At 49.7% G+C, this 24,563-nt stretch overlaps 3 protein-coding genes across 5 annotated transcripts; all 3 read right to left on the bottom strand.

Moving 5' to 3' along the window:
* Positions 1-33: 33 nt before the first annotated feature.
* LOC130373085 (INO80 complex subunit D-like) lies at positions 34-9,754 on the bottom strand. The gene is made up of 10 exons (XM_056579323.1): positions 9,670-9,754; positions 7,799-8,045; positions 6,535-7,385; positions 5,951-6,053; positions 5,636-5,860; positions 5,184-5,296; positions 4,204-4,337; positions 3,660-3,886; positions 3,177-3,334; positions 34-2,738 (listed from the first exon to the last, which is right to left on the bottom strand). Exons 2-10 carry the CDS (start codon positions 8,014-8,016, stop codon positions 1,633-1,635), a joined length of 3,135 nt encoding a protein of 1,044 aa, XP_056435298.1. The 5' UTR covers positions 8,017-8,045; positions 9,670-9,754; the 3' UTR covers positions 34-1,632.
* Positions 9,755-10,442: 688 nt separating this feature from the next.
* Positions 10,443-20,150, bottom strand: LOC130373093 (NADH-ubiquinone oxidoreductase 75 kDa subunit, mitochondrial-like). 2 transcript variants are annotated; one of them, XM_056579339.1, is made up of 19 exons: positions 20,001-20,144; positions 19,043-19,122; positions 18,569-18,663; positions 18,367-18,474; positions 18,162-18,238; positions 17,836-17,917; positions 17,026-17,156; positions 16,193-16,378; positions 15,299-15,433; positions 15,089-15,203; positions 13,796-13,941; positions 13,588-13,716; positions 13,291-13,420; positions 13,011-13,174; positions 12,757-12,911; positions 11,975-12,150; positions 11,744-11,878; positions 11,512-11,584; positions 10,443-10,895 (listed from the first exon to the last, which is right to left on the bottom strand). In XM_056579339.1, the coding sequence occupies exons 2-19, from the start codon at positions 19,119-19,121 to the stop codon at positions 10,804-10,806; spliced, it is 2,208 nt and encodes a 735-aa protein (XP_056435314.1). In that variant the 5' UTR covers position 19,122; positions 20,001-20,144; the 3' UTR covers positions 10,443-10,803. The 2 variants fall into 2 exon arrangements, 1 of the variants encoding a protein (XP_056435314.1); XR_008893463.1 differs by lacking the exons at positions 10,443-10,895; positions 11,512-11,584; positions 11,744-11,878 and having other exon boundaries at positions 12,072-12,150; positions 12,251-12,911; positions 20,001-20,150.
* A 160-nt stretch (positions 20,151-20,310) lies between these two features.
* cmklr2 (chemerin chemokine-like receptor 2) lies at positions 20,311-24,133 on the bottom strand. Of its 2 annotated transcripts, XM_056579375.1 has the most exons (3): positions 24,057-24,133; positions 23,603-23,921; positions 20,311-22,245 (listed from the first exon to the last, which is right to left on the bottom strand). In XM_056579375.1, the coding sequence occupies exon 3, from the start codon at positions 22,210-22,212 to the stop codon at positions 21,133-21,135; it is 1,080 nt and encodes a 359-aa protein (XP_056435350.1). In that variant the 5' UTR covers positions 22,213-22,245; positions 23,603-23,921; positions 24,057-24,133; the 3' UTR covers positions 20,311-21,132. The 2 variants fall into 2 exon arrangements, with proteins under 2 accessions (XP_056435350.1, XP_056435351.1); XM_056579376.1 differs by lacking the exon at positions 24,057-24,133 and having other exon boundaries at positions 23,603-23,948.
* Positions 24,134-24,563: the final 430 nt, after the last annotated feature.

The following is a 24,563-nucleotide window of genomic DNA, read 5'->3' as shown; positions in this document are numbered from 1 at the left end:
GGGGGGACGGGGGGGGGGGGGGACAACGGATCCTACCCACAGTGCACCAACATTTTGATAGCCATTAAATAACAAGACACGTTCCACCAAACACGTTCCACTTTTCAAACAACTTCAATCCATCGCTGATCAATAATTCACCAACGGACCCCCGATGTAGAGACTGCTACTCAACAGACCTAATACTCAACAATGTCTGAATAATTTAAGAGGAGAACCACGACGCCCGGCGGTGGTACTGCTGCAGGAGAGCTCACCCGACGGGACCCCCGGCGAGAAGACCCCCGCTTCGCTAAAACTTTGTTTTTAAGAAAGAACCCGCTCGGGTCACCATGCATCGCTGCCCCTAAAGCCACCTGGTCCTCACGTCATGCGGGGACCCCCACCTCTATCAACGGGGACCCCCACTTCTCCTCAGACGTGGGGGTCCCCATTCCCCTCCACCCACCACCGGTAAACAGTGTTCCACTGATCAGGTAGGCCGGGCTGTTCTTAGTGGGGGTCCACAGCTGAAACTTTACCGCCCCGCCCGCCACACTGGCATGATTCCATGTGTACCCCGATTAGCACAACCCCCCCCCCCCCCCCCCCTGCTGGGTGCTCGCCCTCTATGTGGTATGACCCTGGAGACGCAGAGACCTGATTGGTCTATTCTAGTCCATCAGAAGCTGAGCAGACATTAAAAGACGGAGAGAGAGAGAGAGAGAGAGAGAGAGAGAAAGGTCTTACGACAGTAATATAGGTCCAAACGTTGTCCTGGTCCACAGTGGCCTGCTACATTTAGGAGGAGACCCACACTACACCTCACGGTACTAGAGAGTATGACCATGGATTTATTGCTTTAGGAAACCAGATTTACTCACACATCTTACGAGGCCACCAATATGGAGACCCACGGCCTATGGTGAGGTCAAAGTCTGTCCGGACAAACTGATAAAAAGAATCCGCTATATATTTACACACGCACGATATAAAAAGAGCCGTTTAAAAGTAGCTTGGTGAATCTTCCGTTCGTGGGAAAGCTTGACAGAATTTTCATGATACCGGTTAGAACGTCGCGGTAATTGTTATGGGTCACAAACATTACGAACTATACTCCGTCTTTCCAGGGGGGGACTGAGGAGGGTTTGAGAGAGCGGGGGGGGGGGGTTTGACAGAGCAGGGTGAGATACGATCACATGAGAAGCAAGGCAGGATATGGTTCGTCGTTATGGAACAGGAGCTGACCGGAGAATAAGAAAACAAATCGTTGATTGAGGCGTTTAAGTGAATGGATTCCGAAGCGCTGTGTTTATCACTAAGTTGGGAGTAATCTCTAAAGGTCATTCACACCCGTGTGTTCACAGACCCACTCCTCTACGCTGCCCCCTGCTGGTGAAACCACAGGGCTGCAGGGCCTGACCTCAGCGCCAACTGACTCTCATCCCTGAAGGGAAAGCATGTGGCTGCCGATTTAAAAAAAAAAGAAGAAGAATAATGGGTCAAATAAGCTGTGCAAAAAAAACAATATCAAATTTAAATCAGAACAATTGTGCACCGTTACCACGACGCCTGGAGCAGATGAAGACGGGGGCCAGAGAGCGGACGTCCTCCTCCCTCAGGTGGGGGGGGGCCCGGCCAGGCAGCCAGTGTTCAGTTGCTCTGGGGGAAGGGGGGCGGGGCGCTGTTGGCACTAGCCCCGGCGGCGCTGGCCTGGGAGCAGCCGGCGGGGGGGGCGGTGGAGCTGTGGCTGGGCTGCACGTCCTTGGGGAGGCCGCTGGGGGGCGGGGCCAGCTGGTGGCCGAAGGCCGCGCTGAACTGAGGCAGCTGCTGCTTGGGCTGCGTGGAGGTCAGGAGGTCGTGCCCCCCCGCCGCCGGCGAGAGGGAGGGGGAGCGGCCGAGGGGGGCGGTCAGGCCGGCCAGGCCGCGCGGGGGTGTCGCTGAGAGGGCCGCCATGGGCTGGAGGGTCACTGAATGCGTGGCGGCGGCGGCGGCGGGCGGCGTGGACAGGGAGGTGGAGATGAGGTGGCCCTCCACGCAGCTCAGGTGGCCGAACGGCGAGGGCTCGCCCATGGAGATGGAGAGGCTGTTCCAGGGGGGGCGCGGCGGGCACGGCCCCCCGCCCAGCGGCGCCTCCAGCAGCAGCGGGGGGTCGGCGTGGAAGGCGGCGGCGCCGGGCGAGGAGATGTGGTCACTGTAGGGCGACGGCCCGTGCTCGCCGCCGTAGTGGCTGCCCCCTGGCGCCGCCGCCGCGGGCGGGGGGGGCGGCGCCGGCTTGCAGGCGTGGCCCTGGGGGGGGAGCGTCCGTGGGAACGTCCGCTCCGTCAGAGAGCTCTGGGAGAGGAGGGCGGGGCTGGAGGTCGCCCCCGCCGCCGCCGCCGACGACACCGCCACGGAGGTCAGGCTGGCGCCGGCGCCGGGGGGCGGGGCCGAGGGCAGCGAGGAGGGCGGCGGCGGCGGCGGGGGGAAGTGGTGGTGGTGGTGGTGGTGGGCGCCGCCCGCCTGCAGCAGGCTGGCCTCCAGCTCCAGGCCGGGGAAGCTCTCCGGGGGCATGCGGCCGTTCAGCAGGTCGCCCATGGCCCCGGGCGGCGGGGGCCCGGGGAACCCCCCCAGGGCCCGGTGGTCCACGCCGTCGGAGGAGGCCAGGTCCCCCATGGAGCTCAGACACACCAGGGACTCGGGGTAGGAGCCCATGGCCTGCAGCGCCCGCACCAGCTCCTCCGCCTCCTCCGTGGTGGGCAGCAGCTCCCCGTTCTTCCCTGGGGGAGGAGAGACACAGGGGTCAGACAGGAAGCGTACACCGGGGGGGGGGGGGAGGGGGGGGAACCCGCTCCGTCGTGTGCGACGGTAAGAAACACATCCTGAGGGCGACGCCCGTTTGGGTTACCGCCAATACCGTAAAACATTTGAACCGTCGGTGAACGATTACGTGTTCAGAAGATATCGTCTGATCGTCTGAACAACATGAATAGACAGAAACCGAGCAGCTGGAAGATCTGCATTCAACCTGATCCTTACCCGACTTGGGGAACGAGCACCGTACGAGCACATTTCTTTCTATATTTTCTACCGTGTTGACGTTTTTCAGGAATATTCCTGAGACATAACAAAGGTTCCGAGATCATTTCCGCCAGGAGACCCCCGGAGTGAAGCCCCCCCCCCCGTCTAAAGCCCCCGGGCGCGGCAGCAGGCGTTACCTTCAAACAGGTCAAAGACCTGCATGTCGTCGGGGAGCCGCGGCAGCACGTCCGAGAAGTCCTCCTGGTTCAGCTCCAGGTCGTTTGGAATGTCGGCTATTTCATTGGTGATGTCATCAGGCAGCTCGTCTGCACTCAGGTCGGGGGTAGAGGCGCTCCTGATGGACGCATGAATACAATCATCAATACAATCATGAATAATGATTGTAAACATTCCTTCACAGGATTGTAATAAATTGTGGTACCACCATATGGTATTTAGTAGGGATGCCGATACCAGTACTCGACACTTTGCTCATAATACTTGTAAAGGTTCTCCAGTACAACCGCTTCACGCAACGTGACGTTGAAGAGCCAACGGTGAACCGAAAACATTAGTTTTTAACGTGGTGATTAGTCCTTGAATCGAGTATCCCTACGGTAGTATTAAGACTATTTGCTCATTTAATTCCCAGGATAGTATGGTGGAGTAAGGACACACACCTGATGCTGGCCTGGGAGGGCAGCGAGAGGCTGGTGGAAGGCATCCCCAGGTTCCCCTGGGGCAGCGCCGGGGGAATGGGCTTCTGGGGCCGGCGGGGGCCTCTCCTCCTCTTCTTCTTGTGTTTCTTGGTGAGCGCCGGGGGCTTGGTCTTCTTGCGGGGCTTGCGTTGCTGCTGCTGCTGCTGGTGCTGCACTCGGCGGTTGCCGTCCCCGCGCAGGAAGTTGTCCTACGAGAGGAGGAGGAGACGGGCGTCAGAGTGCGCCTCGAGGCCTCGGATGCTCAAAGGCACTAGGTCCGATATGAACTCCGGCCTCGACCCAACCGGGTATCGTACCAGCAACCACTTGCTTGGCTGGTAAAGATTTACACAAAGCTTATACAATTCCCTATTCAAAAGGTCATCCCATTTTTATCGTAGGACCCCTTCCATGGCCTCCCGTCGGCCTGGTTAGCCAGAAGCGACCCCCTACCTGCTCTAACCCCTACAAGCTGCTCAGGATCAAGCGAGTCAACGGCCCCAGGCACGAGGGCAGCGGCGCTCACCATCTTTTTGGCGTGCTCCTCGCAGAGAGGGGTCTGGTGGGTGATGTCGAACACCGGGATGGAGCACTGCTGGCCGTCGGCAAACTTGGCAGTGCAGCTGGAGAAGAGCTGCTGAGAGTGGTTCAACAGGATGTCTGGGGAGATCCATTAAGGAAAGACTGCAATGTCCCGGCAATGTCCCAGCAATATCCCAGCAATGTCCCGGCAATGTCCCGGCAATGTCCCAGCGATATCAATATCATTTTCTATAGGCACCAATACAAATCGAATAACTAGGCTGGGATCCTTTTTAATGTAACAATTTAAATTCAATCGTTTTGAGCCCAGCCGGTTAACATATTTAACATATCCAGTGCAATATAGAGGAGACACCTCACTTTAGAGTCACTTAATTGTTTTAGCTTCAGTTAAATATATATACTTTTTATAGATAAACATATCTTATTACTTTTTGCTGATGTTAAGCTACTTTATCAATAATTAATATTTATATTATGCTGTATTTTGTGTTGCTGTTGCGTTCCTTCTATTCTATATATTTGATGTTTCGCACTTAATTATTAAAACACCCAGATCAATGAAACATTTGACTGGAAAAATAAACATACATTATCTTCTACACGCTGAATGGATTACTGAGCGCATTCCCGTCCACACAGCAGGCGATGTGTAGTGGTGGTGGTGAGTGTTTGGTGGTGGTGAGTGTGCTGGTGGTGGTGAGTGTGCTGGTTGAGTGTGTGCTGGTGGAGTGTGTGCTGGTGGAGTGTGTGCTGGTGGAGTGTGTGCTGGTGGAGTGTGTGCTGGTGGAGTGTGTGCTGGTGGAGTGTGTGCTGGTGGCGTGTGTGCTGGTGGAGTGTGTGCTGGTTAGTGTGTGCTGGTGAAGTGTGTGCTGGTGGAGTGTGTGCTGGTTAGTGTGTGCTGGTTAGTGTGCTGCAGTGAGTGAGGTGGTGAGTGCGGCTCTGGAGGCAGGTCAAGGATACGCTGAAAGCAGTGGCGGGTGAAGGGCAGGGCGCTGCCCGAGCAGGCCAGGCCCTTGGTGCTGCCGCTGCAGAGCCCTGACTCTGCGGTGTGGGGCTGGCCCGCGGGACCGGCACTGGAGAGGGAAGCATCAAACCAGGGCTCAGTGAAACCCATCACATCAAGGAGCATCGGAGCGCCGTGTCCGGTAAGATGTCAAACAGTTCTACGTTTAAACACGGTGCCGTAGATCATCATTATACAGTCTTCATATCACCATCTTTTAACGAAGGGTTTTTTCTCCTAATTGCTTTTATAATTTAATAAAAGGATTGGATGCAAAGACTACTGAATGGTACACAGCAGAAGCATCTACCAAGAAAACAAGCTTGAATGTTACTTGCAAATAGACCAATGAAAAGCTCAATCAGAGGCCGACACGTCCGTCACGGGACACACAGACAGTCCTGCGTACCTTGTGGAAGTGCTGGAGAAGTTGTGGAGCTCCTGGATCAGCTGCCCAGCACAGTTGGGGTCCTTGCTGGCTGCGTGAAGGAGGGCTTTGCGGAAGGCGTAGCGGTATCTCTTCTGGCGCATGCAGGCCCTCTCCTGCCGGCACATGTGCTTGTATTTCTCCTGGAGGTACGAGCACAGCCTCAGCAGCCGTGTCCTCCGCGAGGAGCGCCCCGTCTCCTCCAACCTGCGGTCAGAAGACAAGCAACCATCAAGCACCCATCACAAGCTCCAGTATTATCCCATCATGATGCGTTAGGGCGGCTGCTGTACTGACGCGTCCTGCGGTCTCCAGGAGCTGGGGAACGGCCGATCCCTCTCCAGGTCGGCGTCCTCCTGCTCCACGTCGTCCTCGCCGCTGTCCTCCGACCAGTCCAGTCCTGGAAGAGAGCGTGTTAGAGAGGCCACACCCCCACAGCTACACTGGAGAGGACGTAGGGCTGGGCGACTCATCTAATCTTGATCACGATTTCAGCGTCTAACGATCACAAAACTATTGTAATCTAATTGACATTTTTTTATTTATTTTTTTCATTAAATGTTATATAGAAAGTGCAGAGCAGCTGGATAAATATCTTCAGTATTTTAGGTTTCAACATTTTATATTTTACCATTTTGTGTATTTTTAAAAAGGCGAAATTTCTAAGTTCTCAGTTACAAAGTGTTTTTTGGGAGACACTTGCTGAATAAAGACATGTTTTCAAACTCAAAGATAATCGTTTGAATAATCGTGATTTCAACATCGACCAAAATAATCGTGATTATGATTTATTTTTTTCCAGCCCTAAGAGAACGCCGCCTTTCTTAACCCCTTCGGACCACAGCACCCTTCAGAACCCAAAGACTCATTAAGGGGGGCACCTAGATGTGGGAAGAGGTCTCCGTGGTCCTGCCGTCGCTTGGCGCAGAGCTGCACGAGATGCTGCAGCCGGCTGAGGGATGCCGGGGGCGGCGAGAAGCCCGCCGGCCGCATGACCACCACGTGCCTCTGGGCGGCGCTCGGCCCCTCCTTGCAGCTGCTAGGCAGGTGGGGGGCAGTGAAGGGGGGCTTCCTACCGAGGGACGGCCCGGGGCTCTGTGTCGGGCTGGCCGCTGCGGTGGGGGGGGGCAGCCCCGGAGGCAGAAAGTTGGGTGTCTGAGGTGGTACTGGATTGCATAATAAACCCTGCGGCTGTCCTGGTAGGAAAAAGGGCGGCACGTTGGCGTGCTGCTGCGGCGGCGGCGGCGGTTGCGGCTGAACGTGGTGATGAGGGTGGTGATGATGTCCTGAATGCTGGCGGGGGAGGTGGCTGTTGGTGGGGGCCGTGTGGACGCGGGAGGAGGGGCTAAAGTGCTCTGGGGGCGGCGGGAAAAGCTCAGTGTCATGGCGGAGTTTCTGATGGAGCAACAGTCGGTGGTTGGGCGGTCTCTTGCGAACCGAGGCACTTCTCCGAGGAACGCCCATGCCCTCCGCGTCGGTGTCCTCCTCGGAAAAGGCGAAGGGGTCCAGGAGCTCGGCGTCCGCGAGGGGCAGCAGGCGCGAGCAGGGCGGGGAGGCCGGGAGCTCCTCCAGGACACCGTTGGGGACCTTCAGAGTGAGCGAGGGGACCGTGATGTTGAGGGCCACCGACTCCAGGTGAGGCCGGGAGCGCATGTCCTCCAGCGCCTCGTGCTTCTTCTTCCTCTCCTTCTTGGGGATGAAGCCCAGGACTTGCAGGTGGCTGTTGCAGTATCTGCGCACAAAACAAACACAACAGTATGTTTACGTCGCATACGGATACCGTGGCACAGGGCTTGCACATCGCGACGTCACCATGACCGCCTCTATGTTTGTAGCATAGGTGCCTTGGCCGCTTGGTAATTATGTTGCTAGACATGTTTCTTTAGTCTTTGTTAAGAAATCAATAATGAAATGATGTCTTTATGGGAAGACATTGTTGTGTATGAAAGTGCCACAGTGGTTCTCGACGTGGAAAAGTTCTCTTTAGCCTAGATATGGATTTTACAGTACTAGAACGCTCTTGAGTCATCTATGGCGGAGTATCACCAAAATATCTCATGAATAAATCTCATTCTGAGGACCGAGCCCTGCACAGTGGACACAACGCATCATATCATATTCATGTCAATATTGATGCATAAGCACCTGCGGTCCTCTGCCTTGGGGATGGGGTTGGTACATCGTTGGCTGTTGTACTTGGCCACATATTCACATTGCTTGAAGGGGGCGGTCTTATCCTCCAGGACGTGCCGGATACAGAAGGCATAGCCATTGAGTCTTCGCTGCTTGCAGAGCTTAGGGCTATATGAGCACAATGGCTTATTGTCCACCTCCGAGAAGTGTATGTGTTTGCCTTCATACATCACGTGACTCTTGTCCTTGAAAACATCAGCTGATGGGAGAAAATTGGGAACAAATCAGAGACACGCTTAAAATGTATACATCACATGCATTACATTTATTAGAAGAGGCAGAGAAACCTATGTAGACGCGCAGGGAAAGAAATACAGATAAGATAACATACATGCCACGGATGAACCCAAGAAGAAACTCTAACTGTTGCAGTCAAATATTGCCTAGAGGCCTAGAACACAAGAGATATCGTAAAAGATCACAATTATAAGACAATGGCAATAAAGCCATATCTTTGAACTTCTGATGCGTAATTAACTTGTAGATCGGCAACATCGTTATGGAAAGGAAGTTGTAATTGCTGCACAGACATGTAGCTGATTGTACTTTAATTTGCATTTTGGAGCTCGCGTCTGCAAACCATTTCTAAACTACCTACTCAAGTGACCCATGTTTCTAGTGTAATGTGTGCATTATAAAATACATATCTTAACAAAAGTGACATTAACTTAAATGTCAGTTAACGCCAACGATTTTTAGGTTGTTTAAGTAGTGATGTGAGAGCTCATGCAGCGTACACATACATATTAATTAATTGTATCTATGTATAATACCTATGCATGTATATAATATATTTATACTGCATGAATTGTATATAAATATGATATACATACACAACTTAAACTGTATGCATGCATCTATGTATAATATGCATGTGTACTACTCATGCAGTATAGTCGTATGACTGAACTGTGACCAGCATTACGCTATAATTGATTCAGCACTAGCTAAAACACTTTATTACAACAATCGTAACTAGAAGCGATACATTATGCATGAAGGCGTTTTATGAAATTTCCAAATAATCACATGTACATCTAGTTGAATGACTATTTTAATAATATGCATAATAATGTTGTCTTGAGGTGACCACAGAGCTGGCTATTAGCAACATTAGCTCACGTTAGCCAACTAGCCTCATTACACCACACACAGCTGGCACAGCCAACTTACCCAAGGAAATCTAAATGTTATATAATTGACTTGTAGTCAGCTGCATATAACTGTTGGGTGGATTCGTATCTTGTTGATAGACGCATTGGCGTACGATCCAAGCGGCGCTTGGAAGCTAACCCTATGTAGCTAACAAAGCTAAAAACACAACACAGTAGGCGGTAGCTAACCAGGAAACGGAAACATCAGCGGATGACTGCACTAGAAACATGTACTTAAGGTGTTTTATGCTGTTTGAAAACGTCCGTGTAAAATTCATATTCGATATTGTTTACCAGATAAATAAAAGGCGGACAAACATTTTTTATTTTTGTTACCAAAATAGCTTAAAAAGAAGGCCCCGTAGCGGACGGCCGAGGCCTTAATCTCCAGGCCTTAATAAATACCCTTCATTCCGGTTGAGGGGATTCCATTCAACCCGTTGGTTTAGCGTATATACGGTCCTGCATGTCAATTTATTAACTGTACAAAGTGTATTTCAAGAAGACTAGTACTGCATTTTCTATGTCTTCCTTTCGAATACAATTAACCCAGCGCCGCCAAAATGGGCCTCAAAGCCACGGTTCTCGAGTACTTCGCTTTCAGGGCTGATGTCACGCAAAACCGGCCTGTTATAAATCGAGACCGAGGCTGTGAGCGCTGTGGCTTACCTTGAACTGGTCTAGGCTGTGTACGGTGTTCGCTCCAGACAGACGGAACGTCTCCTAGAAGCAGCTCGGCTATCGGTGCATCGAGACCACAGATATCAGTAGACTATCGGCGATCTTCATCCAACTCAATATATTTTCAAATACAGATGCACCTAAATTTTGATTATCCACAACAAATATTTGCAGTGGGGGGCTGCCGAGGATTTAGAGTCGAGTCCACGGCGGCTCCTCACAGCACCACTACAGGCACTGCGGGGACATGACAACAGTCCGGGGCAAAACAACAACCTCTTCTACCATGTTGGAAATTCAACTTTGTGAAAGCCCCAGCACTTTGGAAGTGCGATTTTATCACTGCCGAGCGCAGTGCCACGGTGTGCAGGCGACAGCCGTGTCTCCATCGTGCAGGTCAAGTGGTGCACCCTGTCACCATTGTCAGTGAGGAGTCCAAACGGCGTGAAGTTGTAACCTCCACATGGACCACGGCTGTCATCTTCTCTGTGAAGACCAACTCTGCCACTCAGTCTGCGGACTGTTGTTCGCTGCTGACGCCGCGCCTGGCCGAAAGATGTCTGAGGTCGGAACTACACAAGGAGACGTAATATCCCAAACAACATGGACACTAATGTCACCTTTTTAAAGCCAATATTAGAGAGATGTAGATAACTTAACAAAAAAAAAAGACATTTAATACAGTATGAGAAATATATCATAATCCATTATGCAATTTTTTGAAAAGATATGGAAATTATAATTTTATAAAATATCCACTACCTAATTTGACTTGCTATAAAATATAAATTTATTACATTAGTTATTTTTTTAACATTGATAAAGACTTTAATATAAAACGCTATGTATAACACGTTACAAATAGATAGTAGGTGGTTTCTTATATGTATTAGATATGAGACATGAATACACAACAGTTCTGCAGTCTATCATTTGAATGTCTATGGAGAGGTCAGTATATTGTTTGGTAATGTGGTATTTGCATAGCTTAGCAAAATCATCGATTTAAAATCTGGAAGAGTAGGTATCATTACACCAAAACATGAATAAATATATCTTTGAAAGTGCATTTGTCGTTGTGCGTTTCCATTTGTGTGCATTTGGCTGTGAGGTTGTCAGGCTCTAACATATGGAGGGCTCGTCCACAGCCTGGGCGCCTTCTGTCACCGCCTTCACACACTTGGCCATGGTCTGAGAGGCTCTGCTTATAGGGTCTGTAGGTAGAACATATACAGGAACACATTTGGATGATGATAGTATAATAACTTATAGAAAACCACTGACTTGTATATAAGTACTTAAAACTATAAGACCCTTTTATCATCTTAAGATAACAGAATGTATAATTTGTATGTGATAACAGATTTAGTATAGCATAAAAAATGGCTGGTAATGAGTAAAAACTAACAGTTTTATTTTGGTTCCCAGTACACAGTGCAAATACTTAGTATTTGACAACAAGAAAACAACACAAACTGGTTCAAATCTGGTCTCTGCTTAAACTCTCCTTAAACCCAGTTGAGCAGCGAGAACAACCTATTGTTAGAATTGAAACAGGCAATCCATGATTCTAAAGAAAAAATGGACAGAAAATTGCTTTAATAATCAGTTGTAACAACTGTTCTTATCTGGGTTAATAGTTCGATTTAATTTTAATATGATGATATGTATAGGTTTTAATAATATATTTTAATAAGGACTGGAAGGGCTACAACAGAATATGATGTGTGTCTCTTATCCCAGCCCTTCTCATATCCGTTCTAATATATCTTTAGCTCAGAGGGCATGGAGGGTCTCTGCATCAGGAGCGTCTTTGCATCAGGGGCTCACCGGTCATGTAGAAGTCCTTCACAGTAAGCAGAGGAGGGCTGAAGGGCTCATCAAGGACAGTCTGGTCCCCTCCCTGTGAAACACAAGACAGCCTCAAGTCTCAGAAAGACAATAATGGGACAATTTCAGCATCAAATCTGCCCTGAATCCAAAGCCACAACAATACCTTCTTTATAACGAGGTCATGTTTAACAATGTCACGACTTGTGGGTACAAAAAAACGAAGCCTGACCTTGAACAGCTCGTAGGCTTGCTGGAAATAGTTGGCCTCTTCAATATCGTCATAGCGCACCAGATTTGGGGCACATTCCTCCAATCTGTCCCGTACTTCATCCAGTGTGTCATACGGCAAAGTCACACCGGCCAGCTTAGAGGGACCCAGAGAACACAAGGTGTGAGCAGCACATTCTCACACTCCACCGCCGAATGTCACATAGAAGCCCCGTCCCGTCCGGCCGCGCACCTCGGAGACGGCCCTGATGATGGTCCAGTCCTCGCGAGCCATTCCTGGAGCCGTGACCGCCACCCGGGTCTGCTGGGCGCGGCCCTCCGTGTTCACATAAGTGCTACATTTCTCCGTGTACGCCGCTCCGGGAAGTATAATGTCCGCCATCGGTGCACCGGCGTCGCCATGGTGACCTGGAGCATGATGAAACGGTGTTGCATAGACGCACTCGCGTGTAAATGTAAATATTCGGTATGGGAAAGCAGATGTATGAATCATCATCGCAGCACATACTGTACCAGCCGGTCGGTCTAGGCCTTTGGTCTGCGTGGGACGGTACGTTGGATTGAACGCTAGCTTCACTTTGAGCTATAAGTGGTGCATGCATTACTAGGCTGATACAGAGTGGGAGGTAATGACTAGAAAGTACGTTACACTGTCGCCATGCCATGAATACACTTTGTTGCAAGTTGACATCTGCTGCTGGTTTGGAAGTATCTACTCTTAAGGAAACATCACGTTGGAAGACTCTTTAAACGGCTGCTGGTGAAACGGCTGCTGGTGAAACCCCTGCGAGGGATGTTTCTCTGTTGCCTTAGAACAATGAACTTTAACAATGTCTGGCCTAGAATCCACCTACCAAACAGACAGACCGATGACACAGTGGGGACACCAATACACCTCGGCCAAGACTCAAAACCGGCTAGGTCGTCGACTGGTTCACTCCACAAAGTGGTACTTATGTCTACCGAAGAGAAACAAAAGCAATGTCTTTGCTCTGGGAACACATAAGTGCTGACCTTGATAAATGATCAGGCTGTCGTCGGCGAGGTCTTGTCGGGTGATACAGCCGGCATCGGCGCCCAGCAGGAACAGAACCTTGGGCGGGTTCTTCCTAATGGCCTCCACCCCTGGCTTATACCCAAGATCAAGTGCAGCCACTTGACTCGCAACCCTGCATAGTCGGCAGATACAGAACAGATTCAGAGCCATTAGAGCCCAATGAGCTAAGTGTGACCACAGACCATAAATCTACCGCTGCTAAGACAATGACCTGTGAAGCACGTTGAGAACCTTCCAGCTTCCGTCCACTTCCCTGTTGTCCCCCCGAGCATTCTGGGAAATGGAGGCTACTGCCCCCATCACAGCGGCCCCGTCCTCTCTCTGGAGCACGCTGCTCCCAACGAGGACGATCGGACGCTTGGCTTCAGCCAACACCTGCAGGAACAGGCGGTGAAGAGGACGAATGGTACACGTGGCCACAACTACGGTAATCACTGCAAAATAAAGTGTCTTTGACGTGGTCCAAAGTGACAAAATAAATACGTAAAGACCTCGGAGAAAGGGTGCGTTCCTGCTGCTATTTCCAGAAGGATCTTGGCAGAGTCTCCGAGGTGCTCGTAGGTGTAGGTGAGATCCACCTTTCTTCCAACCAGAGCCACTTGAAGCTCGTTATGAAGCCAACTAAAACACAGAGCCAACTCAGAAATGAATGACGGATATAACCAATGATAAGAAACGAAAAACGAATCCATAAAGAGATGATGGTGAAATGAAACACGTGGCGCAGCATTGCTGACGAATTCGCCTGACGTTCGTCTTCCAACAGACGTCCGTTGATTGGCCTTTACCTCTTCCTGATGCGTGCGTTGACCAGAGCGGCCTCATAGCGCGGGTTGGTGCCCACCAGCAGCAGCAGGTCGGCCTCCTCGATGCCAGCGATCCCGGTGTTCAGCAGGTAGTTTGAGCGCAGGTCAGACCTGTTCGAGGTGGACATGATTTTTTAGAGGACTGCAGGCCGGCTACCACAACGGCGTCCGATTCCCCCACGCTGCTCACCCGGCTCCCACCATGGGGAACACCTCCTCGGTGCACAGGGTGTCACTGTTCAGACGGTTCAGCATGTCCTTGAGGGCCACCAGGGCCTCCGCGTCCACCAGTCCCCCCACCACCGCTGCTATCTCACGGCCGTCAGCCGCCTGCAGCTGGTGAATGGGAACATGGGTAGGTGGTATGAATTCACCGTGTGAATATCCATAAAGAGTTAGTAGTAGCCTCATAATCCCAGCGCCGGATTTTGTGCAGAATTTTTTTTTTAACAACTCTTTTTGAATAAGCGACTATTTGAAACACATTGGGAATCTTTAATAGTAAGGAAAGTAATTGATAGTTCATTTTTCCTAGCATGAACAGGAGATAGGCACTGTAACTTTAAGCCAATGGGAGCGGCTAATGGAAAACTAATGCTAACCCAGTGAACTCCCGTTTACGCTTATAGATGAATTTGGAGATAAACAACGTTTCTGAATCTGGGTAAGAACGCCAATTTACTGATATCTTGGCGTGGTTTTATGCCAGCAGGTGTGAGTGTGATTAGACATTACAAGCCGTTTGACAATCTGCCTTTTCCTGTGTTTTAGTGACATCACAAGTGGGAGTGGCTGGTAGACTGATCTATCCATTATACACCTAGACCTATGCGGGATAGATCAGTACACCAACCTACTCAGTGGACTGTGGCAAATGTTGCTTATCCGACCATCATAAATCTATGTGGCCATCCCCACTTGTTATGTCACTAAAACACAGGAAAGGCAGATTTTCAAATGGCTTGTAATGGCTAATCACTCTCACAACTGGTAGCAAAAAATCACCCCATTAACCTAATAAAAAAGGGGTGTAATATATAATAACAAAATCGAAATTGCATGGTCTGTCGTGCCAATTATGGCTCAGTACAATGCAGACACATTGCGCTTCGTGAGTCGTTTGATTAATGATGGCGGGAGTCTCCTCCCTCTCTATCTCAGTGTCCTTGATGTCCCTGCTGGAGCGTTCATATAAATGTGCAGAATCTCTCACAATCTCAGAAGGTCCTGCTTCAAACTGATTCATCCTGAGATAAAGAGAGTGGCACGCACATAACTCACAGACAACAAACATCTGTGTTGATCGAAGGCTGGTGCGGGGCTTCGTTTAGGTTTCAACCGGCCATTTTGTCCGCGTGAAGCCACCATTTTCGATCGGGTTTCTCTAAGCACCTCGGCACCGTGAGACGCAGCGTGTGCTCAGAACAGAGGAGAGGCGGAGCGGTGTGCAGGCAGAGGAACACCGGGCACATTAATCACCTACCGCTCCTGCCACGCGCGTCAGCACATCCTCCCAGGACGTGGCCACCAGCTGCCCGGACGCACTCCTCACCATTGGCTGAGTCAGCCTCTGGCGCTTCAGGCCGTCGTAGGCGAACCTACGCCCGGGAAGAGGAAAGGAGGCACTGATTGTCTGTTCGGACCGCCGGCGGAGCGCTCCGCGATGCTGCGTCCTGCGTGTGTGGGTCCTCACCTGGTTTTGTCGGAGATCCACTCCTCGTTGATGTCGTCGTGCAGCCGAGGGAGCACCCTCATCACCTCGCCTTCACGGGTGCTCACCACGATGTTGCTGCCCACGGCGTCCAGGACGTCGATCGACTCCGTGGCTCTGAGCGGATTAAACGGCGATAAAGGGTGGATGGGAGAAGGGGGATAGACACGGGGTGAGGGTGGGTTTGAGTCCCAACCGAAAGGCTGCGGGGTCCTGACCCCATTGTGTCCGTGAAGGCCTCACTGAGCAGGAGGCCTCACCGCTGCAGGCTAAATCAATTCTTCATCTCAAAGAAATGCACCGTAAGACGCTTGGAGTGAAAGGGGCTGCTGAATAAAACAATAGTAACACAGTAAATAGAATAATGATAATAAGTTGGATTTAAAAGCGCCGCTCAAGGTACAATTTGCTCACTGTGTGTAAAGACAAGAACTGGGGGAGGGGAGGAGAGCACACATGCTTAATCCAATGAAACCCCCAAGGTGAGGACAGCACACCACTCATAGGGGAACAAAAGTAGGCCTTAAAGGTGACATATTATACCACCAGGTGTGTGATTAGCCGTTACAAGCTGTTTTTTGCCTCTTCTTACATCACAAGTGGGCGTGTCCACCTAGATGTATGACGGATAGATGTTTGCTACAGTCCACTGGGTAGGCTGGTAGACTGATCTACCCAGCACACATCTGGGTGGACACGCCCACTTGTGATGTCATAAGAGGCGGATTTTCAAAACGGCTTGCCAGGGCTCATCACAGTCACACCTTTAACGTGCCCCTCTGTGGGCCTCTGAAGGTGGACGGTGGATCACAGCGCTAGGTTTGGAGCCGATACAAAGGAGTGATGAAACCGAACATGCTAACGTCCTCCACCCACCTGGTCTCCCAGGGCCGGGCGGTGAAGGCGTAGGGCTTGGAGGTCAAGGCCCCCACGGGGCAGAGGTCGATGACGTTCCCCGACAGCTCGGACATGAACATCCGCTCCACATAGGTGCCGATCTGGAGGTCGTTCCCCCGGCCGGTGGTGCCCAGGTCCTCCACCCCCGCGACCTCGCTGGCGAAGCTTCAGAAGGGGGGAGGTCACACATCAGGGTGGGTGTCACAGTAAGGGGGGGTCGCCACGCTGTATCAAAGACAACGCCTCTGGGTGCTCAGTTCCCTCTCTCTATTTCGGGGATTAATTAAGTCAATTGTGTAATTAATCAACAAACGTCCAACACAATGGAATTTTGAAAGTCTCCAAGCGGAAACAAAGTGTTTATATTTGGGTAATGTTTTAAAAATAGCACGCCCGGCTTCCAACATTGATGTTTTCATGAAGAGCAGATCCTTTAGTCTGGCTATTGCCAGACCAAGCTCCGTCGTAGATTGCACGTTGGTCTGGGGAGGCTGCTTTCATTTTCTTCAGCACAAGAGGCGTGATCAACGGGCCTAGTTCAACTGACTCTGTACGCGATTGGCTGCTTGCCATTGCTTCCCTGTCTTCATTGTGTTAAACCAGCCAATAGCGCGCCAGGGGGAAAAGCCAGGCTCCTGCAAAAACGTACCGAAACTAGAAAGAAATGTATTGCTCTTCTCCAGACCCTTCTGCAGGGGGTCTGGCAGAACGGGCGGGGGGTTCCCAGTCTACAGATCCTTCCCAGCAGGGACTGACCCTAGCCCCTCTAAGAGACCTAGTGGCCCACCGGGGAACGCCTCTCCGGGACTCACCGCACACAGCGCGTGCACTGGATGCAGCGCGTCATGATCGTCTTGATCAGCGGCCCGATGTTCTTGTCCTCCACGGCTCGTTTGCCCTCGGTGAAGCGGCTGCGGTCGCTGCCGAACTGCATGGACTGGTCCTACGGGGGGCGAGGACGGGGGACTTAAAGACAGTACTTAGCGTGGTGTAGCGTCTTGTCCTAGCTATCTCTGTTGTGTGTACGGGATGGGTTAACCTAGCGCCCCCTGTATGTCAACTATGGCACCCTTTGCACTCCTGACCCTCCCTGGAAGGAGGGGTCCCCCACTCTGAAGGAGGGATGCCCCAATCTGAAGGAGGGGTCCCCCACTCTGAAGGAGGGATCCCCCACTCTGAAGGAGGGACCCCCCACTCTGAAGGAGGGATCCCCCACTCTGAAGGAGGGATCCCCCAGTCTGAAGGAGGGGTCCCCCACTCTGAAGGAGGGATCCACCACTCCCCGTTTCTTCTCAAGGTTTCTTCCTTGCTGATTTAAGGGAGTTTTTTCTTGCCCTTGTGGGGGCCTGGGTCAGGGGGGGGTCATAAATATTTGGCCTCTAAGCCCTGTGAGACTGTAATGGTGATTATGGGCTATACAAATACATTTGAATGGAATTATCGATTGTTAGTGCTTGGTACTTGGTTCTATTAACATCCTTACCGTACCGACAGAGATATATTGTTGCTCCTCTTTCTTCTGACAAAGTGTCTGCTAAATGCCCTGAATATAAATGAGCCTGGAGGGGCCTTATGAAGCCAGGGTTCGTATTTGTCAAAGCTCAGTGTTATGAGGGGCGTACCTGCAGGTCACACTCCCCGCCCTGGTCACAGATGGGACAGTCCAACGGGTGGTTGGCCAGAAGGAACTCCATGACTCCCTCTCTGTTGTAATGAAACACACACCTTCTATCTTGTGATCGTAGTGATTGGAATCCGAGTGGATATGAAGGGATTTCCAAACAGTGAGCGGGTGTAAAACAGCTATTGATTACCCTACGGATTCAAAAGGGGGTCTACTTTTAAACAAAGCCAATTTGAGACACCAAGCTTACTAACATAACAACACATCTTTAACGGAAAGGGGGTGACTCCACACCAGGACTACATTGTCCGTTTCCAACAGTACCTTGCCCTTCTGGTTTTGTCAGAGTTAGTGAGAATGTTCCAGCCCTTCATCACTGGCATGGCACATGCTGCCACCGGCTGGAATATAAACACTCCATTACTGAACCTTCCTTCAAAGAGGCCTAGCTCCACCCTGGGAGTCTAGTCAGGTGGTGGGTGGTGTAATGTCCCCCACCCCCGTGGATTGGCAGCAGAACACACTGTACCTTGGGCACCCTCTCGATCTCCACCAGACACATCCGGCAGTTCCCGGCCACCGAGAGGCGCTCGTGGTAACAGAAGTGTGGGATCTGGACTCCCAGCTTCTCGCACGCCTGGAATGTGAAGTTCCCCCCGCGGGTGAGTGAGGGGGTCAGCGAGATGCGTGGGCTGGTGTTTGGAGGAGGTTAACCTTTGAGGGAGAAGTACCTGCATAACAGTGGTGCCGGGCTCCACGAGGACGGGGCTGCCGTCCACAAAGACCTCCACCAGTTTACTGGCCGTCGCTGTGGCTACAGTGCGGACTGCAATGTAAATATAAAATACTTGTTATATGTCAATTTAATCTGATTCACTGGGTTGTTCTGGACGTTATTGTAAAAAAAATAATATGTATGTATATTTGAGAATTAACCGTTGTTTTAGAGTTATTGTTGAGTAAACCACCACACATTGTGATAAGAACCACCCGTTCTACTATATGGATTATAGGGATCAGATTTATCCCACAGCCGGCAACGAAAGCACGGCAATTATATAATCCTGCCGATAATCCATTGATGGTATCAGGGAATCACGTGAAAAAAATCCCTGCTAAAAGTGCAACCATGTCCTAAACATTGTTACTGCAGTGTTGGTTATTGTAAGGAGTAGATTCAGGCATGTGGCGTGGATGAGGATTACCGTTGTCAGGGACGACCACGCCTCCTCCGGGGCGGGAGACTCCGAGAAGAGTGCGTCTCACCACGGGCCAGCGCAACATTCTGAAGACAGACATCATGTGGCGTTCAATATTGCCAAAACCTATGTCTAACCAAATAACGGCTTACATGCCCTGACAAACTAAGAGTACCGTGATATTAACATACCATAACGCTACACGCTACCGTTATTATCTCGTTCCCAGGCGTTCCCATCGCATGAGGGAACGCCTGGAACGGGATCGCCCAGATTAGCGTTATTTGCGAGACAGAGGGCGGGACTTTCAGTTACATTGGTTTAGGATTCGTTGCGTGAGAGAGGGCGGGACTTTCCATATAGGGACATCCGTTTGTTGTTGTCGTTGTAGTCATGCTCCGATCTTTCTCACTCTCAATACTGTTCACTGGTGTACACGGCTCATAGGAAACAAGAGACCGGAAGTTACGTTGCGGTAGACCAGGAAAACGCCACCATTCACGATCCTCTCTCAGCCTCCCATGTTAACGAACAGAACATATCCATCGTTGTCTGTTGTTTAGAGCGTTAGGCAATTCATATGTAAATTAAATTAAAAGTATCTATGAAGCTGTGGTAGATCTTCGTAACATAAGTGATAACGCATCGTCACATCACTGTTAGATAACATAATGTAACATCCAACATGTGATCAGCCACTCACCTAACTGCGTCATAGGTTCATAACAGTACAGTCGGTCTATAATATTCCGCCTACACGCGTTGAGTGGTTATGAAGCAAAGTTGGTGCAATGACAGGTTTCGAATACCTAGATAATAAGAATAAGAAAATATGATCGCGTATTCGTAGTGAGCTGGCTCAATCTGCTTCTTCTTTTTAAATACATGCATAGATTACAAACTTTGTTGGACGCTGACTGTTCACTAAACATTCATTAACGACGTTCAGTAGCTGGTGATTTACCTTGACAGAAATAATCTTCCCCTCCACAGTGCGGTGTGCGTGTTGTCCACGCAGATGGATCTCACTCCCTCTCACTCTCTGCGTCACGAATGAGGCAATACCCTCACATCATCACAGAGTGGGCTGAATGTATCTGTCCTGTCCTTATAGCGATAAACCTCATTATTTTGAACAAACAATTGACAAGGAAATATATTATTAAATTGCAATCTAGCACAGGACGTTTCCTGCTGTCCTTTCCATTTGCTGACGTTTCATAATTGTGTCATATTATTCACTTATGATTTAATGCACACATTTGGACAGGCTTTTTACCAATATATTTATTTTTCCATATTCTGTAGCAATCAAATGTGAGTTCATAAAGTTATAAGTTCACAAGTTACGCATGTTATAGGATTAGTATTTGAAGAGAATCAAATAAAATAAAAAAAATGTTTCCCAATGTAATTATTGATTGTCAAAGGCTCTTTATATGTACAGATATAACATAGAACCAATATACACACAGTTCTATCTGTGACAACAGTTAGAATCGACCCCCACACAACCAGGGTGAGGTTCCAAGGCCAGAGAAGGATAACAGGAAATGGCTCCAAAACAAGGCTTGGCACACAGGAAATGCATATTTATTTAAACATCCTAGCACCATCTTTGAGGGGCTATAAACCAAAAACTTCAGCTTGTGAATCTTTTTAAATTAGGTCCTTTTCCTTAATGGGTTTTTTAATAAATGATTTGTACAAATGATTTGTAGGTTATATTAGTTTGTTCGATATTATTTGAACAAATACGTTGTAATAAACTTAAATACATATTTTATATATATATATATATATTAATACATATTTCAATAAATCCTTTAGTCATAGAAGTACAGAACTCAAAATAGACATCAGCGGCTACAATAAGTAAAAAAAAAATACAAATTACTGCAAAAGAAAGGACCGACACATCGGTTAATCTGTGTTAGAGTGCCAGACTTGTATAAACCATACTAATTCTATAAGAACTCGAATACATTGAATTCTAAGAGTGGTCTATTTAAAGAGTTAAAGGTACGTCCCATCGGGTGTGTGACCAATCCAGCAAACTGTGAACCTAAAGAAAAAGAGCTTCCTCAACCCTGTCATCACTGTGCGTGTTCTGGGACCTCCGACGTCACCGTGGACGAATCAACGGGCATCTCCGTGAGACTGTGGGGCAGGTCCTCCACCAAGGAGGTTTGGGACGCAGAGATGGAGTTGATCTCCCTGATGGAGTTCTTGGTGATCTCGAGGCAGGCCCTCTTCAGGACGCTCCTCACCTTCTTGTGCAGGAACAGGTAGAGCATGGGGTTGACGCAGCTGTTGAAGAAGGCCAGGCTGGTGGCCAGGGGGAAGCCCATCCTGAGCAGCCCGCTCAGGAGCCCCGACCGCGAGGTGTGGACGAACAGCTCCATCAGACTCAGGGTGTGGAACGGCGCCCAGCACAGGAAGAACGCCAGGATGACCACCGACACCATTTTGGAGAAGCTGGACACGCGCACGGCTCCGTCGGACCGCCGCACCTTCAGCACCAGGAGGAGCCCCGAGGTGCCGATGGCGCTGAAGGGCAGCAGGAAGCCCACCGTGGTGCGGACCGCCACCATGACCACGTGGGTCGACGGCGCCGGGAAGTTGTTGTAGCAGTAGACCTTGTCCTGGAAGTGAGCGACGTCCCTGAACACCAGGGTGGGGGAGCTGAGGGCCGCCGACAGCGCCCACGTGCAGCAGCACACGGCCAGCGGGCAGCGGGCCAGCCGCGAGCGCTGGCACCTGGCTGCGTGCGCCAGAGACACGTAGCGGTCCACGCTGAGCAGGGTGAGGAACAGCACGCTGGCGTACATGTTCATGACGGCCACGAAGGAGTTGAGCTTGCACAGGACCCGGCCGTACTCCCAGTGGAAGTCCTTCAGCACGTAGTCGATGGAGAAGGGCAGGAAGAGCACGAACACGAAGTCGGCCACGGCCAGGTTGAGCAGCCACAGGCTGTTCTTAGTCCGCTTGCTCTTACACGCCGTCACCCAGATGACCACGCCGTTGCCGGCCAGCCCCAGCACGAAGGAGATGCTGTAGATCACCACGGAGACGAGGTGCAGCGTCTCCGTCTGGAGGGTCGGGGTCGCGGCGTGGGTCTCCTCCACGTCTCCGTACTCGACCAACTCGACATAGCTGTAGTTCTCGTAGTCCATGGTTGTGGGGGTGAAACCGCGGCCGGTTGTCGCCTGGGGGCAAGAACATCACAATAAGATGGATGGAAGGTGTTTCGCTGTTACCTCACATGACTTCTGTCCCTTCCCTGAAGATCTGAGTTGTTGTGTCTTTGACTCCGTTCCTTTGGCTCCTCACTGTGCATTTTGAACGGGTGTGTCGTAAGCCTGGAACACACCTGTCACTCAACATGCGTGTCAACAATGTGGACATTATATGGGAGCGACCCGGAGGGGAAGCATTACCTTTAACATGCACATGCAGGTGCACGCACGCACACACACACTCACACGAGTGCACACGTGCTAAAACACACTCGTGCACATGCACACACAAACACACAAGCACACAGGAGCAACTATATGTACTTTTCTGGTGGTGTTTCACATGATGCTTTACTCAGTTCTAACGCAATTCCTAAACTTAAGAGCTACCATCTCAAACCTTTAGATCCTAATCATTTCGGTTCGCTTTCATTCAGTCACTTTTGTCCAAAGTGAGAGACCGACAGTGAATTGTTTATTCGGCAGCAGGTTTGGAAGCCATTGGTCAAACATCCCCAAAGGAGACATTGGGAATCGAACCCTGAGCCTTTCAGCTGGGAGACACACAAAACGATGCTGCCCACAGCGTGTTCTTAATGCAGAGCGATTGGATAACAGCCAGAAAAGTGCTTCTCGTTGCAATTACACAACTTAATGTCGTCAGGAAAACTTCCACTACGAATTACGAACAGTGCTGGTATTTATAAAGAGGAAATGATAACGCTTACCCACAGTTCCGTGATTTTGTTTTTGGAAAAAAACAGATCAATGCAGATTCAAAGTGGCTGTGTCTTATGTTTTATTATGGGACACAGTGGAAAGAGTAGAAGGACAACTTCGATTCAATTATCAAATGAGACACTCATTACTAAACAACACTGCACCCTGCTGCTCAATGACTTTCAAAAAAATCTACATACAACTTAAAGTTTTAGAACTGGTGCAAAAGAAAAAAGGAAAAGAAAAAGTTTTTCCCCAAAAAAATTGTGATCTAAGGAATTATTATCTACTTTCTCTCCGTTACTTAATAAAAGTAAAGTTATTTGTAACATAATTATATATTTAAAAAAAAACTTAAACTAAAAGAATAGACGTAAAATTCCAGAAACAATTCTAAAAGTGTTTTTTATTGTGCCAGGAAGTAATTTAGAAAAGCTTTGACATCAAATAAAAAAAACAGTAGCACTATATTTACGACGTTTATATTTAACTCTAAAGTGTAGCGGAGGATTGTGCTGCAGGCATTTACGCCCTTACAGCCTGTGTGTGTGAACCGTCTGTTCACACACAACAAGGGGGTCAGAAGGGACCAGAAAGCATCTCTTACCGTCCGATCACCCAGCCCTGACCTTCCAACAGCAAGTGGGACGCGCCGAGCCTCTTCTTGGAAGAACTGAGGGAATTCACAGACAATGAGAGGAGGACTGAAGTCTAGGGAGGATTTTGATTTCCTGAGATCCGCCTCAGTCCCAATGGTGCTGTGTCCACCCCGCTCCTCCGCGTCATGCACAGTTCATCTCTCTCCAACCCACCCAGATCCCGTTAGGTGAAGTGAACTCACAGTCTCGGTGTTGGGACCGCAGGGGTGGACGGCTTGGACTTGGGTTTCACTGTGGGCGCGTCCCGCTGACGCGTCACGTCGCAGCCTATAGAATGACAGGAAAACAGAATCTGGGCACGTTTATCCTACAGCTCAGCCCACCGTCATGGAAATAATGTCTGCATAATAACACAAATACATTATCATGCTTTTAATGTAAAAAATAACTCGTTCGACTTACGTCGTTGGATCGACAAAACATAAAATAAGTAGGACAAAGCAGTCGGGTGAAATGTGTGTGGATCTCCCTGAGCCGTTCATTGGTCCATGCGCGCCGACCCTGATGAAGGCGTGCTCCATACGTGGCTGTTATAATACAGAAGGGCTCTGTTCCTTAATACATTAGAGTTCGTTTTGTTGCTTTATTTATTTTCAGTACTACGTTATAATTTGCTGCTTAGTGAAAATGGTTGTCACATCGCAGCACCCGTCCCATGTTGGGTTAATTAATAGTTGATATCATTAATAGATGCCAAAGTTCTTCAGAAGATGGTCCAACAGGATTTACATATGGGGTCTAATGGCGTTATTAACTTATTTATCGACAGAACGCATAGAGAATGAGAAAGCAAGAGCTTGTACCTTTCCTCATAGAAAAAAGCGTTATTTCCATAAAGATGTATCTGTTCAATGCATATATAATGTATGTATATATATATATATATAACGCATTTATAGCTCGACGATT

This window comes from Gadus chalcogrammus, chromosome 20, assembly GCF_026213295.1.
Source record: "Gadus chalcogrammus isolate NIFS_2021 chromosome 20, NIFS_Gcha_1.0, whole genome shotgun sequence".
NCBI classification, from domain to species: Eukaryota; Metazoa; Chordata; class Actinopteri; order Gadiformes; family Gadidae; genus Gadus; species Gadus chalcogrammus.
This window is presented reverse-complemented; position numbering and strand designations above follow the sequence as displayed.